At 35.9% G+C, this 16,507-nt stretch overlaps 1 protein-coding gene across 1 annotated transcript in view; it reads left to right on the forward strand.

The window, feature by feature from the left end:
* The first annotated feature begins 5,414 nt into the window (after positions 1–5,414).
* DSG1 (desmoglein 1) overlaps positions 5,415–16,507 on the forward strand; it is a 31,014-nt gene continuing 19,921 nt past the window's right edge. The window contains exons 1-4 of the mRNA XM_046025707.1: positions 5,415–5,459; positions 14,269–14,304; positions 14,571–14,702; positions 16,177–16,332. Coding sequence (XP_045881663.1) covers positions 5,415–5,459; positions 14,269–14,304; positions 14,571–14,702; positions 16,177–16,332 — 369 coding nt within the window. The remainder of the gene's footprint in view (positions 5,460–14,268; positions 14,305–14,570; positions 14,703–16,176; positions 16,333–16,507) is intronic.

Below are 16,507 nucleotides of genomic sequence, written 5' to 3' on the forward strand. Positions count from 1 at the left end.
GCAAACACTGAGACAAAAGAAGATATAAGTTTGAAGGCATACATGAGTTGGTTTAGGTAATCTACAACGAAAAGAAGTAAAAAATTCCAGCATTTTAGAACTCAATTTTATTATGTCATACAGCTGTAGTCCTTAACAGTATAAGATTTCTCCAATGTCACCTCCAACAAAATAGGGCTAAGGGCTCCCAATACACCCCATGCTTGTTTCTATTTAGTATGTTAGGGGAAAATCTGTTGTCTTTCCCATTCCAGCTAGCTTGGAGCCACTTGAATGCAAAGACCAAGGTATATTCATCTTTATAATCCCAGTCCCTAGTATAGTATATAGTCAAGAAATAGTAGGGAAAAAAGAAGTCATAGAACTACCCTGTTGGTAATTTACTATCAGTAAAAGGAAGGACTGAATTTGCACATAAAATCCAAATATACACCGGGGTAGTAGCTAATAGACATAGGTGTGTGAGTAAGAAAGTATTTCAGAAGGGAGAAGTAATTTTTCTATTACACTATACTTGCAGCTACAGAGTAACCTCTGTAAACGTAAAGTTCAAAATTATTTTGAATGTTCCACAATGCCTACTACCACAATGAAAATGCAGTGGATTCTCCATCAGAATTATTTTTAAATTTTTTAAAGGAATCAACAATAATAGCTTAGTTTCTTTGACAACTCTTATTTTATCATAAAATATTTAAGTGTCAAGATAGAGCCTCAAGTTCATAAATCAGAGACTTTTCTCTCGTCACAAATATTCTTTTTATACAGAGAAAAATACATTAAGATGTGATGCTATCAAATTCTTATTCTAGAATTGACTAGAGAAAGTGAAATTAAGGTTTACCTTAAAATTGGTTTAAAAGAAAGGCAGAAGAGTTGGGCCATAGATTATTCTAGTCAATTAAGCAGTCTTTCTGGAAATATAAAACTAAAAATATATTTTGATTATAAAGATGCATCTTTTCCTCAGTGATTAATTGCTTTAATTTTAGTGGTTACTTTAAGTCATGATAATTTCTGTTCATACACTTTCAATCAATTTTGTGGATTCTTCTAAGGTCAACTAATTTCCTAATGAATCATATTTTGTATTATAAATTATAATCTGCTCACCTAGTGCAGGGGTCAGCAAACTTCTGTAAAGAGCCAGATAAGTAGTTATTTTAGGTTTTGCAAGCCACTTTGTCATAACTCTTCAGCTCTGCTGTCATAGAGGGAAAGTAGCCATAGACAATACATAAGCAAATGAGCATGGTCATTTTTCAATAAAATAACAAAAAAGGCAGTGGGCCAAATTTGGCCCATGGCTATAATCTGCCAACCCCTACTTTAGACCATTTTTTAAAATTTTATTATAAAAATTCTCAAATACACAGAAAAATTAAGAGAAGTCCATATACTCTCATTTAGATTTGGCCATTAACATTTTGCCGTATTTCCTTTATCTATGTTATTGCTAAATTACCATAAAGAAAATTTCTGTCAGCAGTTTTGCCTTGCATGATTTAGCATGTATCTTCAAAAACAAAGACAAACTGCTACGTAACCTAATAAAATTTACAATAATTCCCCAAAAGTCTATATTTAAATTTCACCAAATATCTCCAAAATCATCTCCATAGCTCCATAGCTCTTTTGTTCAAATCAGGAATAATCCAATTAAGGATCAGACATTGTATTTGATTGCTACATATTAAAAGAAAAGGATCCTTTAATCTAAAACAATAGTCTCCAACCCCCAGAATTTCTTGTGACTCCCAGAGAAATAGCCTGATTTTAAACAAGGTGAACACATTCTAGAATCAATCCATCTCATAGGAACATTAATATAGAGACAAATACAAAAATTTTTGTTTATATTATCCTCAACATATTTACCTCAGTTCTTCTATTTTTAAGATTTATTTTCATCTTTCACCTATTTTTAAAAATAACTTGTAGAGGGGCACCTGGATGGCTTAGTGGGTTAAAGCCTCTGCCTTTGGCTCAGGTCATGAGCCCAGGGTCCTGGGATCGAGCCCCACATCGGGCTCTCTGTTCATCAGGGACCCTGCCCCCCCCCCCGCCTGTCTCTCTGCCTACTTGTGATCCCTGTCTGTCAAATAAATAAATAAAATCTTTAAAAAATAACTTGTAGAGCTGATAGGGTGATTTGACACAGATATGAAAGTAGAATTTCACTTGTGACATAAAAGCTTATTATTTCTCTAAAATATGTGAATTTATGCTATGGATATGAAGCAGTTAGAATGGTCAGGTACTTTAACTGGGCTAAAGAAATTCTAAATCGGGGGTACCTGGGTGGCTCAGTTGGTTAAGCATCGGCCTTCGGCTCAGGTAATGATGTCAGGGTCCTGGGATCGAGCTCCCCACTTGGGCTCCCTACACATGGGGAGTCTGCTTCTCCCTCTGCCTCCTGGCTCCCCTGCTCTCTCTCTCTCTCACTCTCGCTCTCTCTCTCAAATAAATGAATAAAATCTTTTAAAAAAAATTAGATCAGTAGAATCCATCACCTTTACTGAAAGATGCTCATTATTTTGTTTTGTAAGAAGGTGTTACAGTACCCCGCGCTGTGAACAATTACAGAAATATAGGCAGTGGAGATGGAATTCTGGAGTTTGCAAACACCTTATAAGAGAGAGGAAAATCCCTTCCCAGGAAACTTTTGATCCCATGAGAAAATCTTTTGCTTATCAGGGAAATTCCAAACAGAAAAATCACGCCAAATTTCATAAAATGTCTATGAAATGAGAACTGTTGGTATGTACATAGAGATCCACACACCAACCAATGTTCAGATAGAAACAGTGTCCAGGGAGACCAGAAGCCGACCGTGCCGCACAGTTATGTGACAACGTGATATGAAATTACAGGTAAGATGGCTGGAAGAAACAACTGAGAAAATAATTGAGAAAATATTGCATCAATAGGCAAATGAGAGGGGTTTGTGTTGCCTGTGTTTTAAAGTATCTAAACTCACCGGCATCAGGAAATAGGATCAGGAAGGAGCCAGGGAGAGGGAGTTGGCCAACTCACGTAATAAGAGCACATAAAGAAAAGAGAATCAAAAGGTATTGACTGGAAACTCTGAAAGATAGAGGAATACAGTTGAGAAAAGGAATAGAGTAGGTGTAATTAAAGGGAGCTGAGTGTATAAGAACAAAAGGAGTGAAGGCTTAAAACAAGATAGAAGATAATGAGCAATGCGGCTCTCACTTCTCAGCACTGCGCAATATGCTAACCACGGGCCACGCATGGTTGTTTAAACTTAAACTAAAATTAAATGAAACGAAAAATTCTGCTCCTCAGTCATATTAAGCCACATGTCAAATGCTCCATAGCCATCGGTGATTAATGGCTATCATACTGGATAGTACAGACAGAGAACATTTCCACATTTCAGGAAGTTCTATTGGACAACTCTGCTCTAAGGAGACTAAGATAGTAGGAAAGAAAAAAAGGCAGGGAAAGAAGGGAAGGAGAAGGAATGATGATTCGTACACTCCCTTTCCCACTTGTGCTCACTATCACTAGTCCTCCTGTGACATTTAAGATAGCCACTGCTTTCCTGTATTAAGGTTCTGCCACACCTCCTCTCCAGAGAGCTGCTGGAGAGATGGCTGCCTGACAAATGCTCGAGGTGGTTGGGACTTTTGGATCTGGGCACTGAGTTAGGGGTGGAGCCAGGATTGGGATTGGGGAAGGAGCAGTCAATGGATGAAGAGGGCCTGTGTGCAAACTAGCACCATGGCGAGAACTCAAGGTGGATAAAACATTCACTTGCCACTGGAAAGCTGAGGAGTAGAGTCTTTCCTCTCCAGGGCTCTGTGAGGCCTCTGTCATTCACAGTCATACAATCGTACACTAATAGATGGCTCAGACTACGTCATAGGTCGATATTCACATTCTATTCTTACTCCGCTAAGAGGAATTTGACCTACGCACCTCCTTTTATGCCATTAATTCATATCAACCAATTCTTATCATAAGCATTCTTATTCACTGAAACTACACATGGGCATCGTAGCTCTTTCTCTCTAAGCTCCATGAGGAAGGGAATGAAATTTCAAAACTACTGTTGAGTAACCTTCTTTGCCACACACCTGTCGTGAGATGACAGCAGTTTGTAGAGCCTCTGACTCTCAGAGGCATCTTCTCTTTCTGGGATGTGGTTAGCATCTTTCTGACCACAATCTACATCTTACCAGATGGCTCTCTTGTTCCATTTCAAGACTTCCTGCCACTCACAATATTTGTACTTGATGTAGCCAGGTGAAGAGAGGATAATCCACGAACACTTTCAAATGATGCCTTGTGAGAGTCACTCTTTTCATAAATCTCAGGGCTGTGCTCAGTCTCCCATTTGCTTGTGTGTGGGCAGCCATTTCTCCAATGCATTGCCCATGTTCTAATTGGCTGACTATCCAGATTCTTGGCTCTGTGCTTGGGACTCGTCATTGACTTTTCACCCACCTCACCTGCAGAGCAGCTTTCTGTGTTCCCATTAGCATTTCAGACGCTGATCTTCATTAGTAAAATGATCGACAAGATTTTAATTGGTGGCTCTGATATTTTACTTTTAATCTGGCTTAGAGATACCTTAAATTTTGTTTTGCTACATTTGAAAAGGGCAGAATCTTAAAGAGAGAAAAATAATCGGGGAGAGAAGATACTCAGAGAAAAAACAGAGGCTTCCCTGGACTCAGGCTGTCCACTTAAAGGAACTGTGACTTATGCAGGGGACCTTATCATTGTAAGTAGCATAGTTTTGCTTGTTTGAATGAATACTTAAAAAAAAAAAATCCTCACTCTTAACATCAGCAAGATTTTCTGTTTCTTTGATAACAGCTTAGAAAACGACTGAATATTTTCTAACATCCATTAAAGTGGAAAGTTTATGATTTTTTATTTTGACCTAAGCGTCTGGCTGTGAGTATGAACCAGATAATCCTCTTTGAATATTATCAGCATCCAGACTATATTTGCTTTTTTAAGAGAGAAAAGCATAACAACTTGTAAATACAGCACAGGTAGCAAAGCCCCTCTCAGCTGTACGACTCTCCACATGTCGGATCATTTTAAACGCCTGACATTGAACACCTTCATTAAAGGACTGAATCTTCCAACCTTTCAGCTGGAAGAAGGGTGTGTCCCTGAGCTTTTACCTGGGAGCAATGATGATCTTGTCAAGCATTTCAGGGAGACCAGCCCAAGTTTTTAGGGTGGGGATCTAGACTGGTTATACGTAGCTTCAGTTCTTCTCTCAGAGAAGGCAGAAACACCTCAAAGCCTGCATGTAGGAACATCTACTGAGAAATTATTTTAATCAGACACCAGCGGAGCGGGGGAAAGAAAAAGAACAGAGAGGAACAAACAAAACTCCATCGGTCTTGGATGTAAGGAACCCAGCTGCAATGGACTGGCACTCTATCAGAGCCGTGGTGCTGTTCCTTTTTCTGGTAAGTGTATTCTGTTCAAAACCCTCCTAATCATTGTGAATAAGGGAGAACTTTTTAGAAAGTGTTAGCGTTATTTCTAACCTAAACCCATTAAAAGTTTATGTTAATGACAAGGTGATTTTATGAACTAGATTTTTAAATAGGGTTTCTCTCTTTAATTGAAGACTCGAGCATATTAATGCATCAGAGTTAACTCATCATATCATATCTCTGACACTGAAGTCAGTGCTCAGTCATGCTGGGAAAACACCGAATTTGGGAAAGTCTTATCACCACTCACTAGCGTTTGGTCGTTCAAATTCTTTTTTGCAGATGGGCTCTTAAACTAGTATCACGGGTGGTCCTGATCTTTAACCTAAACATTTTTCCATTCTTTGGGGATCTTTGCTGGCAGATTCACTATAATTTTAAAACACAAAAATAGGATACATATAAATTTAAACCACAGCAACGTGCCACTGGCCCCACGAGCCAAACAATCTCGTCGGTTCCATATGTGGTTGGGATCCATACCTCTAATATCAAAAGCCCACACTGCTAAACTATGATTGTATTTAAAACAACTTTTTTTTTAATCTCAAAAAACATGGCAGTATGGAAGATTTATAAATGACATAATAAGTGAAGGAATAGCTATAATTAAGGAATAAGTATAATTATTATGATACTGGTTCTTACTACTGGAAAGTCAGTAATGACTGTGATATAAAAATTGTATATTTGATGTTTAGACAAATGTAATGCGATGCTTTATCACTGTGTCCCTTACACATTATTAATTTTCTCTTTTTAGAGATAAGTAAGGTAACACTAAGGTGCTGCACCAAATTTCACATAGGTTGGAAATTTTAAAATCATAGTCTTTCTCACAGTAAGGTTAATGTAATCTCAAGAGGCAAGTGCCAGGTAAATCACCCTCCAATTTGGCAGGATGTAGTGCTGTGATTCAGATTTGTTTTTACTTGCTTAATTTTTGAACCGGATTGTTGGGTTTCTATAATTAACAAGTTAGACCTTTGAGTCAATGTATGCTGGTTAGTTTGAATTCAGTTTATTAAGTCAAAGAGGTTATACCAGTGGATTTGTTACAAATAAACATCAATAAGCTGGTAGCTTTAGTTTCAAGCTGCCTTCAAAGACCAGCCCTAGATCATGGACTTTTTAATGGATCTTTAGGACTAGTTAATATTATAATTTGGGATGTGGCAGGGATTAACAAGCACTATACACTATGTTATTTAAATATAGGAACATCTGTATATTGCAAGGTAATCAAATACTTTCATTTTTAATTTCATGTAAATCTGATTAAAGCCTATTATAGCTTTGGTTGATTACAGTTTATTGAGATACTTATGCGCTTTAGTTAAAAGTATAAAATAACTCATTTCTTTATTTTATGATTATTTCTAATTAATTACATACTATGAAATTTCTTTAAATAGTCACTGTCTAGTCACTCTTCATAAAATATATTGTTTTTTCAAAATCATGTATTCTCAATGACCTTTCTTCTTTGTAGAGAGGTTTCTGGACATTTGTACTTTATTGACTAAGTTTGGATACTTTTGGGTTTTTGTTTGTTGCCATATTTTACTTTGAAATCAATTACAAGTTTCTCACTTGTCTGGTGAAAATTATTTCTCAAAGAACTTACTCTGTAATGAATTAAAATGTTTCTCTTTCATATTATTGTAACTTTTTTTATAAAGCATTTTGCTTTCTAAGGTTTGAAAAATCATCATTTATTTTTAGTACAGATTTTACCAGATGATTTGGATAAATATCCCTTGGGGTTATACAATCTATTTTTGTTTTAGAATATATTTTTTTCTGGGGTGCCTGTGTAGCTCAGTTGGTTAAGCATCTGCCCTTGGCTTGCGTCCATCTCAGGGTCCTAGGATCGAGTCCTGCAACGGGCTCCCTGGTCAATGAGGAGTCTGTTTCTCGCTCTCTCACTCATGGTCACCCTCTCTCTATCGCTGTCAAATAAATACATAAAATCTTAAAAAATATATATATATATATTTTTTTTTTCCCTGAAAATTAACTACCACTATAGCAAGCTCTTCCACTTAGCTTTCTGCTAGCCTCACTAGGAATGTTTGCTTTGACCAAAAAAAAAAAAAAAAAAAAATTCTATGTAAAGTCGTTCTTCTTCTCTGCTCAGAGTCCACAGTAAGTGAAAATCTACCTTAGGGAGCACACTTGGACAATTAAAAGACCTTTAAGACATTTAAACTGGTAATGTCTTCAAGGCAAATCCATTTGAGAGCTGAGCAGCCAGCTAACTATTCACATGTACGTTGTGGAGTCTCCATAATGTACCTGAGAGTTTCAGGCCATGTTCAGAGCAGTGAGTTAGATCAGAGAGAATAAAGCTGAAGAATCTGCTCTTAAAACAAGCAAGACGGCTGCAGGACTATTCCATGATTTAGACAAGCCTCCTAGAGAGACAAGAGCTTATACCATTAAAACACTGTAAGCCAAAGAAATGTTACTGACTCCTCATTTATTTTCCTTTCTTTTTCTCTCCATGAAATTTAGTGTATTGGGGAGGAGGGATTGGGAATGTATTCTAGACCAGAGAACAATGTCATCCAGGTACCATATACAAGAAATCTCTGTGAATGGTTATGACAATGAGATAATATTGTAGGAAAGTAAACAGAAGTGGTAGAATTTTTATAGTTCTAATGATTTCTGAAAATTACTTGCAAATTTGCCAGATTCAATTAGTCAAAGCAAATCATTACAGACTCAAGGTATCTTTTTCTACAAAGGCTAACTTCTGCAGCTAATCCTCAAAGAACAAGCAAACCTGTCTTTACTGATTTCCAAGAATAATTCCATTTGTAGAGTTTATCACACCAGCTTAGCTTCTGCTCCTCTCATGGTTAATATTTCCTTTCAAAAGAAAACCTCTAGCCACCTGATACACCAGATCCACAATTTGACTTAGCTGAAATAATTTAGCATACATGCAGAAGTTTTCAAAGCATTTCTCAGCATTCAGGCTAAAATACACAGAAAAAAAAATACATACTTCATTACATAGTTCATCAACTTACTTGAACCAGACATCTCAAATTCCCATAATTGTGTTCATTGATGCTTAAAGCAAGAGAAGGACTAAAAACTAGTACAGACCAAACAGAAGACAAGCAAAGGAGAGGATTCTCTATGCTTTCTTGTACATAAATTATAGTGATATATATTATAGGTAATAGTACATCACTAAACTATTTCATAGAAAATGGAAATATTTCTGTTCACCTGTTCCAGCAAAATTAACAATTTGTATTTAAAGAAAATCATATCCATTTCCATGTGTTCTTAAAAGCTTTATTATTTCACTGAAGATTTAAGATCAGCATCTTCTTGCACCTTTGTGAAAACAGGGACTAGAAATTTACCATCACTTAACTGGTTTGAATTAGAGTAAAGGATTTTGCGATGCCCCACTTAGGTAATAGAAAAACCTAAACCACTGAGAAATGCTGTTCCCCAAGGAACAAGATTCACCTATTTGACAAGGATTATGGATGTAGAAAAGAACACACGCCTGTCTATACCCAGAGCACTTAATTTCAGGTAACTCTCCACTATACCTTCTTCAAGGACATTGGTGCCGAGTATCCCCATGTCCTAACAGGTATTGCCTAACAAATAAGCAGAAAGCATGCTCGGCATGGCAGTTACTTATTATGCTTCTGTCAATGAGGGAACGCCCTACAGAGTGCTGGGACACGCCACTCTTGCTGGTTATGCTTGCCACGCAAATTCCTTTAAAGGACTTAGGCAGGTCGAAGTAGTTTAAATGCCATTGGCTGATGATTTATATTCTCTATTGGTCTAGGAGAATAGGGTGCAGCCTTTTACACTTGTCTAATGAAAAACCACATCTCCACAAATTAATGGCTGCCGGTTGCTCATAAAACTACTTGACTGTAAGTTATTTGAGGGCAGATTCTGTGTCTGATTCACTTTTGTATTCTTCGTAGTGCCTTGCACCAGGGCAAGATTGCTCAATAGATGTTTAATCACACAAAGCAGGGGCATCAGAAGGCAATTTGGAGATAGTTTATATTTCTCTTCCCCTACACATTCCAAAAAAATCATCAAGGTATTTAACATAGAAACAATCAGGTTGAATTTCCTTAACAATTATTTTTATGGTGTTTTATTACATTTACTTTACATTCCATCTAAGGTTTACCACAGTATTTTGTAGGGGTTAAGCCCTTTAATGCAGCCTTGACTCCACATAATATACATTCAGTACATATTTTTGTCAAATAAATAAATAAGCCAATGAGCAAAAAAGAAAAATCAACCTAATGAGGTATTGTCAACTGCAAACTGATCATAATACAAAGACAAAAGAGGAGGTTTTTGAAAAGAAGGGAATTGTATTTCAACTCTGTCTCAAGTTCTTTCTCATGACGTAAAATACAGTTTTCAAATACGTCAGTATTTGATGCTTAACAACCAGCAAGTGGCTATGGAAAACCACTTCCCAATTCTATGTACAAGAGGTTTTCCTCATTGAAATTATTTATTACTTTTAAGACCATTTTATTATTTGCAAAGAGATGTAAACCTCAGTATCAAAGGAAAAAAAGCCTAAAAATGAGTAGAATTAGAGAATCATTGGAAATAGCATACAATTTTGTGTCTTGTGGCTTTTTAAGTCTTTATGTGGATTGACTCTTCAAATAGAAATGAAGGAAAGACTCACTGAGGATGCACTTCAAGGGGATTATATCCACTCCTTTTTAAGAATTTTTGAATTAGAAAGGGCTTTAGTCTTATAAACTGCTGAGGAAACAGAGGCACAGAGGGACACACCCAGTAGGCAAGAGAGATGAGATACTCAGCCTAATAATGCCTGTATTCATTTGTAAGTGAATCTCCATCACAAGCCTCCACAGTACATATTTCCAACTCATCTAGGAATCCAAACTGCTTCCCTGATTGATAGAAAATAACCTTATCCTTACTCTACAGACAGAGTCTAGATCAAATGGACAAAGTCATTCAACTACCTCTCATAGTCTATTGATTTAAACCTACATCCTTCCTCTCTTCCCTACCCTCTGTCTTCAGAGTCTTTTCTTTCTACCTATTCCCTCCTGCTCTATCACACTTCCACCAAGTACTTTCTTTTTGAACCTCTTTTTCCAAACAAAATTTCCTACTTCCTTCTTTCTTCACTTCAAAAATCCACGTCTCCCTCTCCCAGAACATTTCTTGGATGACAGATCTCATTCTATCATTCCATCTTTGTTTCCTTTTATAATCGATTTTCCTGGAAAGGTGGTCATCTTTATGTCTTTTCCCCTCCGTTTTGTTCCCCAATCCCTTTTGGTCAGGAAGGACTTGTTCCATAGAACTGAAAGGATTCTGAAGGTCACAGGAAACCTTGAGATTCACTCTACTCAAGTACTTTATGTCATTTGACACTTGTTCACATCTCATGTCTCTTTCAGTTCTCCCTTCCTTTGACATCTGTGATATTGCATTATCTTGTCTTCCCATTTCTTTGGCCACTTCTTTTCTCTTTTTCTTTATTGCTTGTTTCTCTCATTGTTCCCTAGTCTATCCAAGTAGCTATTGTTCTAGTTTCATGCTCAGCCACATGGCTGTTTCTTTGTTGTATTCCCTAACTTTAGGGTCTTCAAATTCTCCCATGATTTAAACTGTTCTACCTGAGGTGTCCCTCAAATATGTGTATGAGGACTGAACTATTGTTCATCGTGTTGAGACATATTTCAAATTGCTAAGCACCTTCACCTCACCATTTCTGTAGCATCTCAAAGTCATTGTTTTCTAACCTGCTAAATTCTGCTTCTGCCTTCCTCCTCATCTCTTAGTTTGAAACTGCCATCACTTAAGATCCTTCCTTCTCTTGAATCCCATGTCCTACTTGTTCGCAAGTCCCATCAGTTTCAATTGTGTAGAATCTCTCCCTTGATCTTTCCGCTCTGTTACCCCTGCCACTGTTTCTGTTCTTCTTCTCTGGTCTGTTTTGATGTGGAACACTCCACTACTCCTGGCCTGTGATCCTGCCTCTTTCCACCACCTGTGGTGAGAGTGATCTTTTAGACCCACAATTTTATCATGCCGTTTCCATGATCAAGTAACTTTGATACTTTCCTACTGCAGACAGGGATTTGGTATATATAATTTGGTTTACCCCTGTCATTTTACAAATGAGAAAACTAAGACTTGAGAACTTAAGAAGTACATTGAAAGCTTTCTGACTCTACCAAATACCCATTCTATGTCATTATTTTGCCTTTGAAAGTCCAAGAGTGACTTTGTTTATTCTAGACTCTGAGCAAACGACAATAAGGCTATGTCAACACAACATATTTTTAAGCAGACTTGGCAGTTTTTAAATTACTAATTCAATCGAGAGCCTGACACTATGGTGAAACTGACTTGGTCTTCTGCCTAAATTGCCTCTCATGGGAAAAAGAATGAACCAGCTTCATAAAGTTGGAAGGTTTATTAGTCATCTAGCACAGTTTTCCAAAACAAACAGTAGGCTCTGACGCTTCAGTGTGGAAAGGAAGATAAGATAAGAGATGCCTACACAACTCTGTAGCTATGAAGAAATGGCTTCCAAACAGACAAAGAAGGTATCCCCAGATTCCCATTCCACACCCACAAATGAAAGAGAGGATAAACTGCTCATGAGTTCACAGGCAGCAAGAAGAAACATCATCTTAATTCTGCACCCAAGAGGGACTCAACAATAACATTTTCAGTGACTCATCCAAACCATTTGCACCATCTACTTCTTTTCCCCCTGAAATCACTAATATTGTTGTTGTTGTGATATATGAACATTCCTAATTGTAAGGCTAATATGAGACGAGATTAAAATCAGAATGTTTTGAATTCTCAAAGGTGTAATGTCAATTCTCTGCAGTATATTTTATTTAATAATTTAGTTGGAATAGGCTATCTTGCATTTTATTTTAAAACCCATATCACAAACCCAAATTTAGGCTAAATTTTATTGGGTAATATTTAGCCATAAATTAGTATTCCAAACTCATTATCTTCATCTGTAAAATGGAAATAATGAAATTATAGTATTGACCACATGTATTTGTGAAGACTGAATGCATGGATTTCTCTAAACACGTTGTCTAGTAATTAGCCATTATTCAGTGAATATTAACAGTGATAATAATAATCAACATTAAGTAGATATCATGAGTATATATTTCTATAAAATATCTTTATTCTACTCTTATTAATCAAAAAATTCATAGTTTCCTGAATTATTAATTATAACAATTTTTGAAAAATATGTACTTGAAAACCAAAATTTTATTTTTAATCTAATGGTGAGATTGAAACTACAAAAAGTAACGAAACTACAAAAAGTAACTCACTATATTTTGAAATTACTGTTACTAGTATTCTTAAAATACAAGCTATAATTTCTTTTATCAGTAATACAGATGCAGTCTAATTGTGATAATTTTCTTAAGCTGGAATTCTGAAAAAATTCAAAAAGAAGTTGAAAATTTAGGGAGAAACAAAAACTAAGGATTTACACCATCTTTAATGACTCTAAGTGCAAGTTAAAACTTAATAAATGCAAATTAACCTTCACATCTAGACCTAATTTTTTAGATTGGTCTTACTCTGTCTTAAGTACACTGACATATTAACCTTAATATATAAATGTCTGTCTTTTTAGAAATGCTTTTGTGTTTTAGAGAAAAGTTATTTAAATTATCCTGATCTTCCACTACAAATCATACGTAAAGATTGAGGCCATGTTGAAACAAGGCAAAGCTCTGCTTGAGTAGCTCATTTGTTGAGCAGAGAAATTGTTAGAAGAGGCTAACAGAAGTTGCTTACCCGGTAATTTGTCCCTACATGCCAACAATGTCTTCTCCTTGTTATGGAACTATAGAAGGATGCATATATATATATATATATATATGGCTAGCATAAAACATGAAGCAAGAACTCATTTTTACAGAGGAAATTACTTGCTTTTATTTTAGAACTTTAATTCTCATATTTCTTTTTTTTTTATTTTATTTATTTGATGGGGGAGGATACAAGCAGGGGGAGTAGAAGAGGGAGAAGCAGGCTCCCCAACAGAGCAGGAAGCCCCACGTGGGGCTTGATCCCAGGACTGTGGGATTGTTACCTGAGCCAAAGGCAGATGTTTAATGATGGAGTCACCCAGCTGCCCCTATTCTCATATTTCAAAGTAAATCTATCATCTTAAGATTTTCAAAAATACTAGAAAATCTTCCATTTAAAATTAGAATATGAAGGAGCAAATATTCTGAAACTTTTCAGATTCATGTTTTTTCCTCTTTCCATCTATGGCTAGTCAGATCCTGAAACTAGAGTCAAAAGTTTAAGTATCATAACTTACTGTTGAATATCACTGAATAGTAGCAAAGTAACTCTAGCTCCATAGGCACAAGATTTACTAAGAAAGCTTAAATTTTCTACCCTTACTCCACCTAGGTTCAGTGTCCTAGTTCATATCATAACAAGTATCTTCATAGGTGAAGAATGAAAAAGAGGTTTAAAAATAAAAGTAATTAAAAAGAAGGGTGTAACTGAAAAGTAAAGACAAAAGGAAAGGAATCCACAGCATCATCATTAGACTTAAGAGGGAAGCCATGTCCATCTGCTATCCGGACTGATAAAATAATTCTAATAATTCACAAGATTTATTTAATTTTTTTAAATGATTGGATAACATGAATTATAAAGCACTTAATAAAATTAACTGTTGTGATCATTTTGTTTTTTATAGGTGGTGGTGGAAGTTAACAGTGAATTTCGAATCCAGGTAATACAAGCAAATCTATCTTTTCCAAATTAAAAATGAGGAAAAATGGTTTGGGGGTAACAACACATTTTCCAAAGAAAATTTATCCTTAGAAGTAAAAAAAGTAATGTTATGCTAAAATTAATAGATTATCAAATCACCAATTTTCCCAATTAAACATCTTCTCTTTCTGATATTACAATTATCCTCTCCTCCAAAACCTTCAGTGACATTTGAATTATGAATAAAAGTTAATAGATACCCCTACTTTATCATGTCCATTCAAGGTAAGAGATTACAACACCAAAAATGGCACCGTCAAGTGGCATTCAATCAGGAGGCAAAAACGTGAATGGATCAAGTTCGCTGCAGCCTGTCGTGAAGGTGAAGACAATTCAAAGAGGAACCCAATTGCCAAAGTAAGTATCAACACCAAAGCATAAAATTAAAAATCAGAATGGATGGCATTAAATATTGAAAGAAAATGTCTCTTAAATATTTTTTTAATATAACTCACTGGGAAGTTCTGATACAAAACAGAAGTATAGTCACTCATATTATGAAAACTGAAGCTATTGAAAAGATAGATTAAGAAATTTGGGCACTGCGGGCGCCTGGGTGGCTCAGTGGGTTAAGCCGCTGCCTTCGGCTCAGGTCATGATCTCAGGGTCCTGGGATCGAGTCCCACATCGGGCTCTCTGCTCAGCAGCGAGTCTGCTTCCCTCTCTCTCTCTCTGCCTGCCTCTTTGTCTACTTGTGATCTCTGTCTGTCAAATAAATAAATAAAATCTTTAAAAAAAAAATTGGGGCACTGGGGTAAACAGTTAAACACTGATGCAACTCATTGGTAAAATAACCACACATGATCATAATTAACCCAAATTCTAGGTAGAAAAATACAGTGATTTAAATAATGAATTTAACAGCCAGCTCACTCAGCGGGACTATTTTAATATGTATTCTTTCTGCCTTGATCCATCAGAATTGAATTCCTACTTTTGGATTTTATTTTTTATTTAATTTTTTAAAATTTAATTTAAAATTTAATTTTTTAAATTTAATTTTTTCCAGTGTTTCAAGATTAATTGGTTTTTAAAAATAAGAACTCACAATGTACCCTGTTTCCTACTCTCTTTTCCATTCATTGCCCTTTGTCTTTCTTTGTACAAACACACACACACACATATAACACACAAATACATCCCCACACACAGATTACATATACAAATATATACACACATTCAGACACACATATACATCTGTGTATTCAGATACACAGAGACTCCCGAGTTAGATTTGCTTAGAGTCCCCTTCTCTAAACCCCTTATTTAGGGCAATTTCCTTACTTTTCTAATAATACATCCTCCCCATTTTCAGAATTAAGGGCTTCAACACAGAGTCAGGTGACTCTGTAGTCAGTCACCTACATAAATCTACTTAAAATTTTCTTCTAAAACTTTACATTTTTAAAAAAATCTTTGGGTCAGGGATCAAAATTACATAATGGCAACACTGGTAAACTCCTTAAGAGTTTAGGCAAAGAGTTCCCTACTCTAACTCCAGTGCTAGCACTAGAGCAGGAAAATAATACAATCAATTGTAAATGCTGAATGAATGAATAAATGAATGAGTGAATGATGACAGCATAGTCTTGGATTTATTAAGGCGATTTTTTTTTCTTATTTGGTAGACATAGAAGCTGAATTTCTTTTGTTAATTTGCTAGTTATGGAATATACTAGAGTTGTAACTAGAGAAATAACTATTTCCGGCATTTCCCAAAAGATAACAGGTACTCACATTCAACAGTTCTTGAGAAAGGTAGTTGTTGTTTATCAAACCTAGCACTTTTTATTTGCTCTCTGTAATACTTTCACCTGCGCTCTCTCTGCAGATTCACTCAGATTGTGCTGCAAACCAGCAAGTTACATACCGCATCTCTGGAGTAGGAATTGATCAGCCACCTTACGGAATCTTCATCATTAATCAAAAAACTGGTGAAATTAATATTACATCCATAGTTGATCGAGAGGTCACCCCATTTTTCATTGTAAGTGGGCTCCACATCATTATATGTGTTCAGGCTTACATTATTTTTGGAGTATCTTAAACTCAGATCATATTTTATTTGACTTCAGAAATCTCAATATTATTTTTGATTGTCTCAATTCATGAGCATCTTATGACCCAACAGAAACAAAGAAATTAGGAGAAATGCCCTGCTG

This window comes from Meles meles, chromosome 12 (assembly GCF_922984935.1).
Source record: "Meles meles chromosome 12, mMelMel3.1 paternal haplotype, whole genome shotgun sequence".
Classification (NCBI taxonomy): domain Eukaryota; kingdom Metazoa; phylum Chordata; class Mammalia; order Carnivora; family Mustelidae; genus Meles; species Meles meles.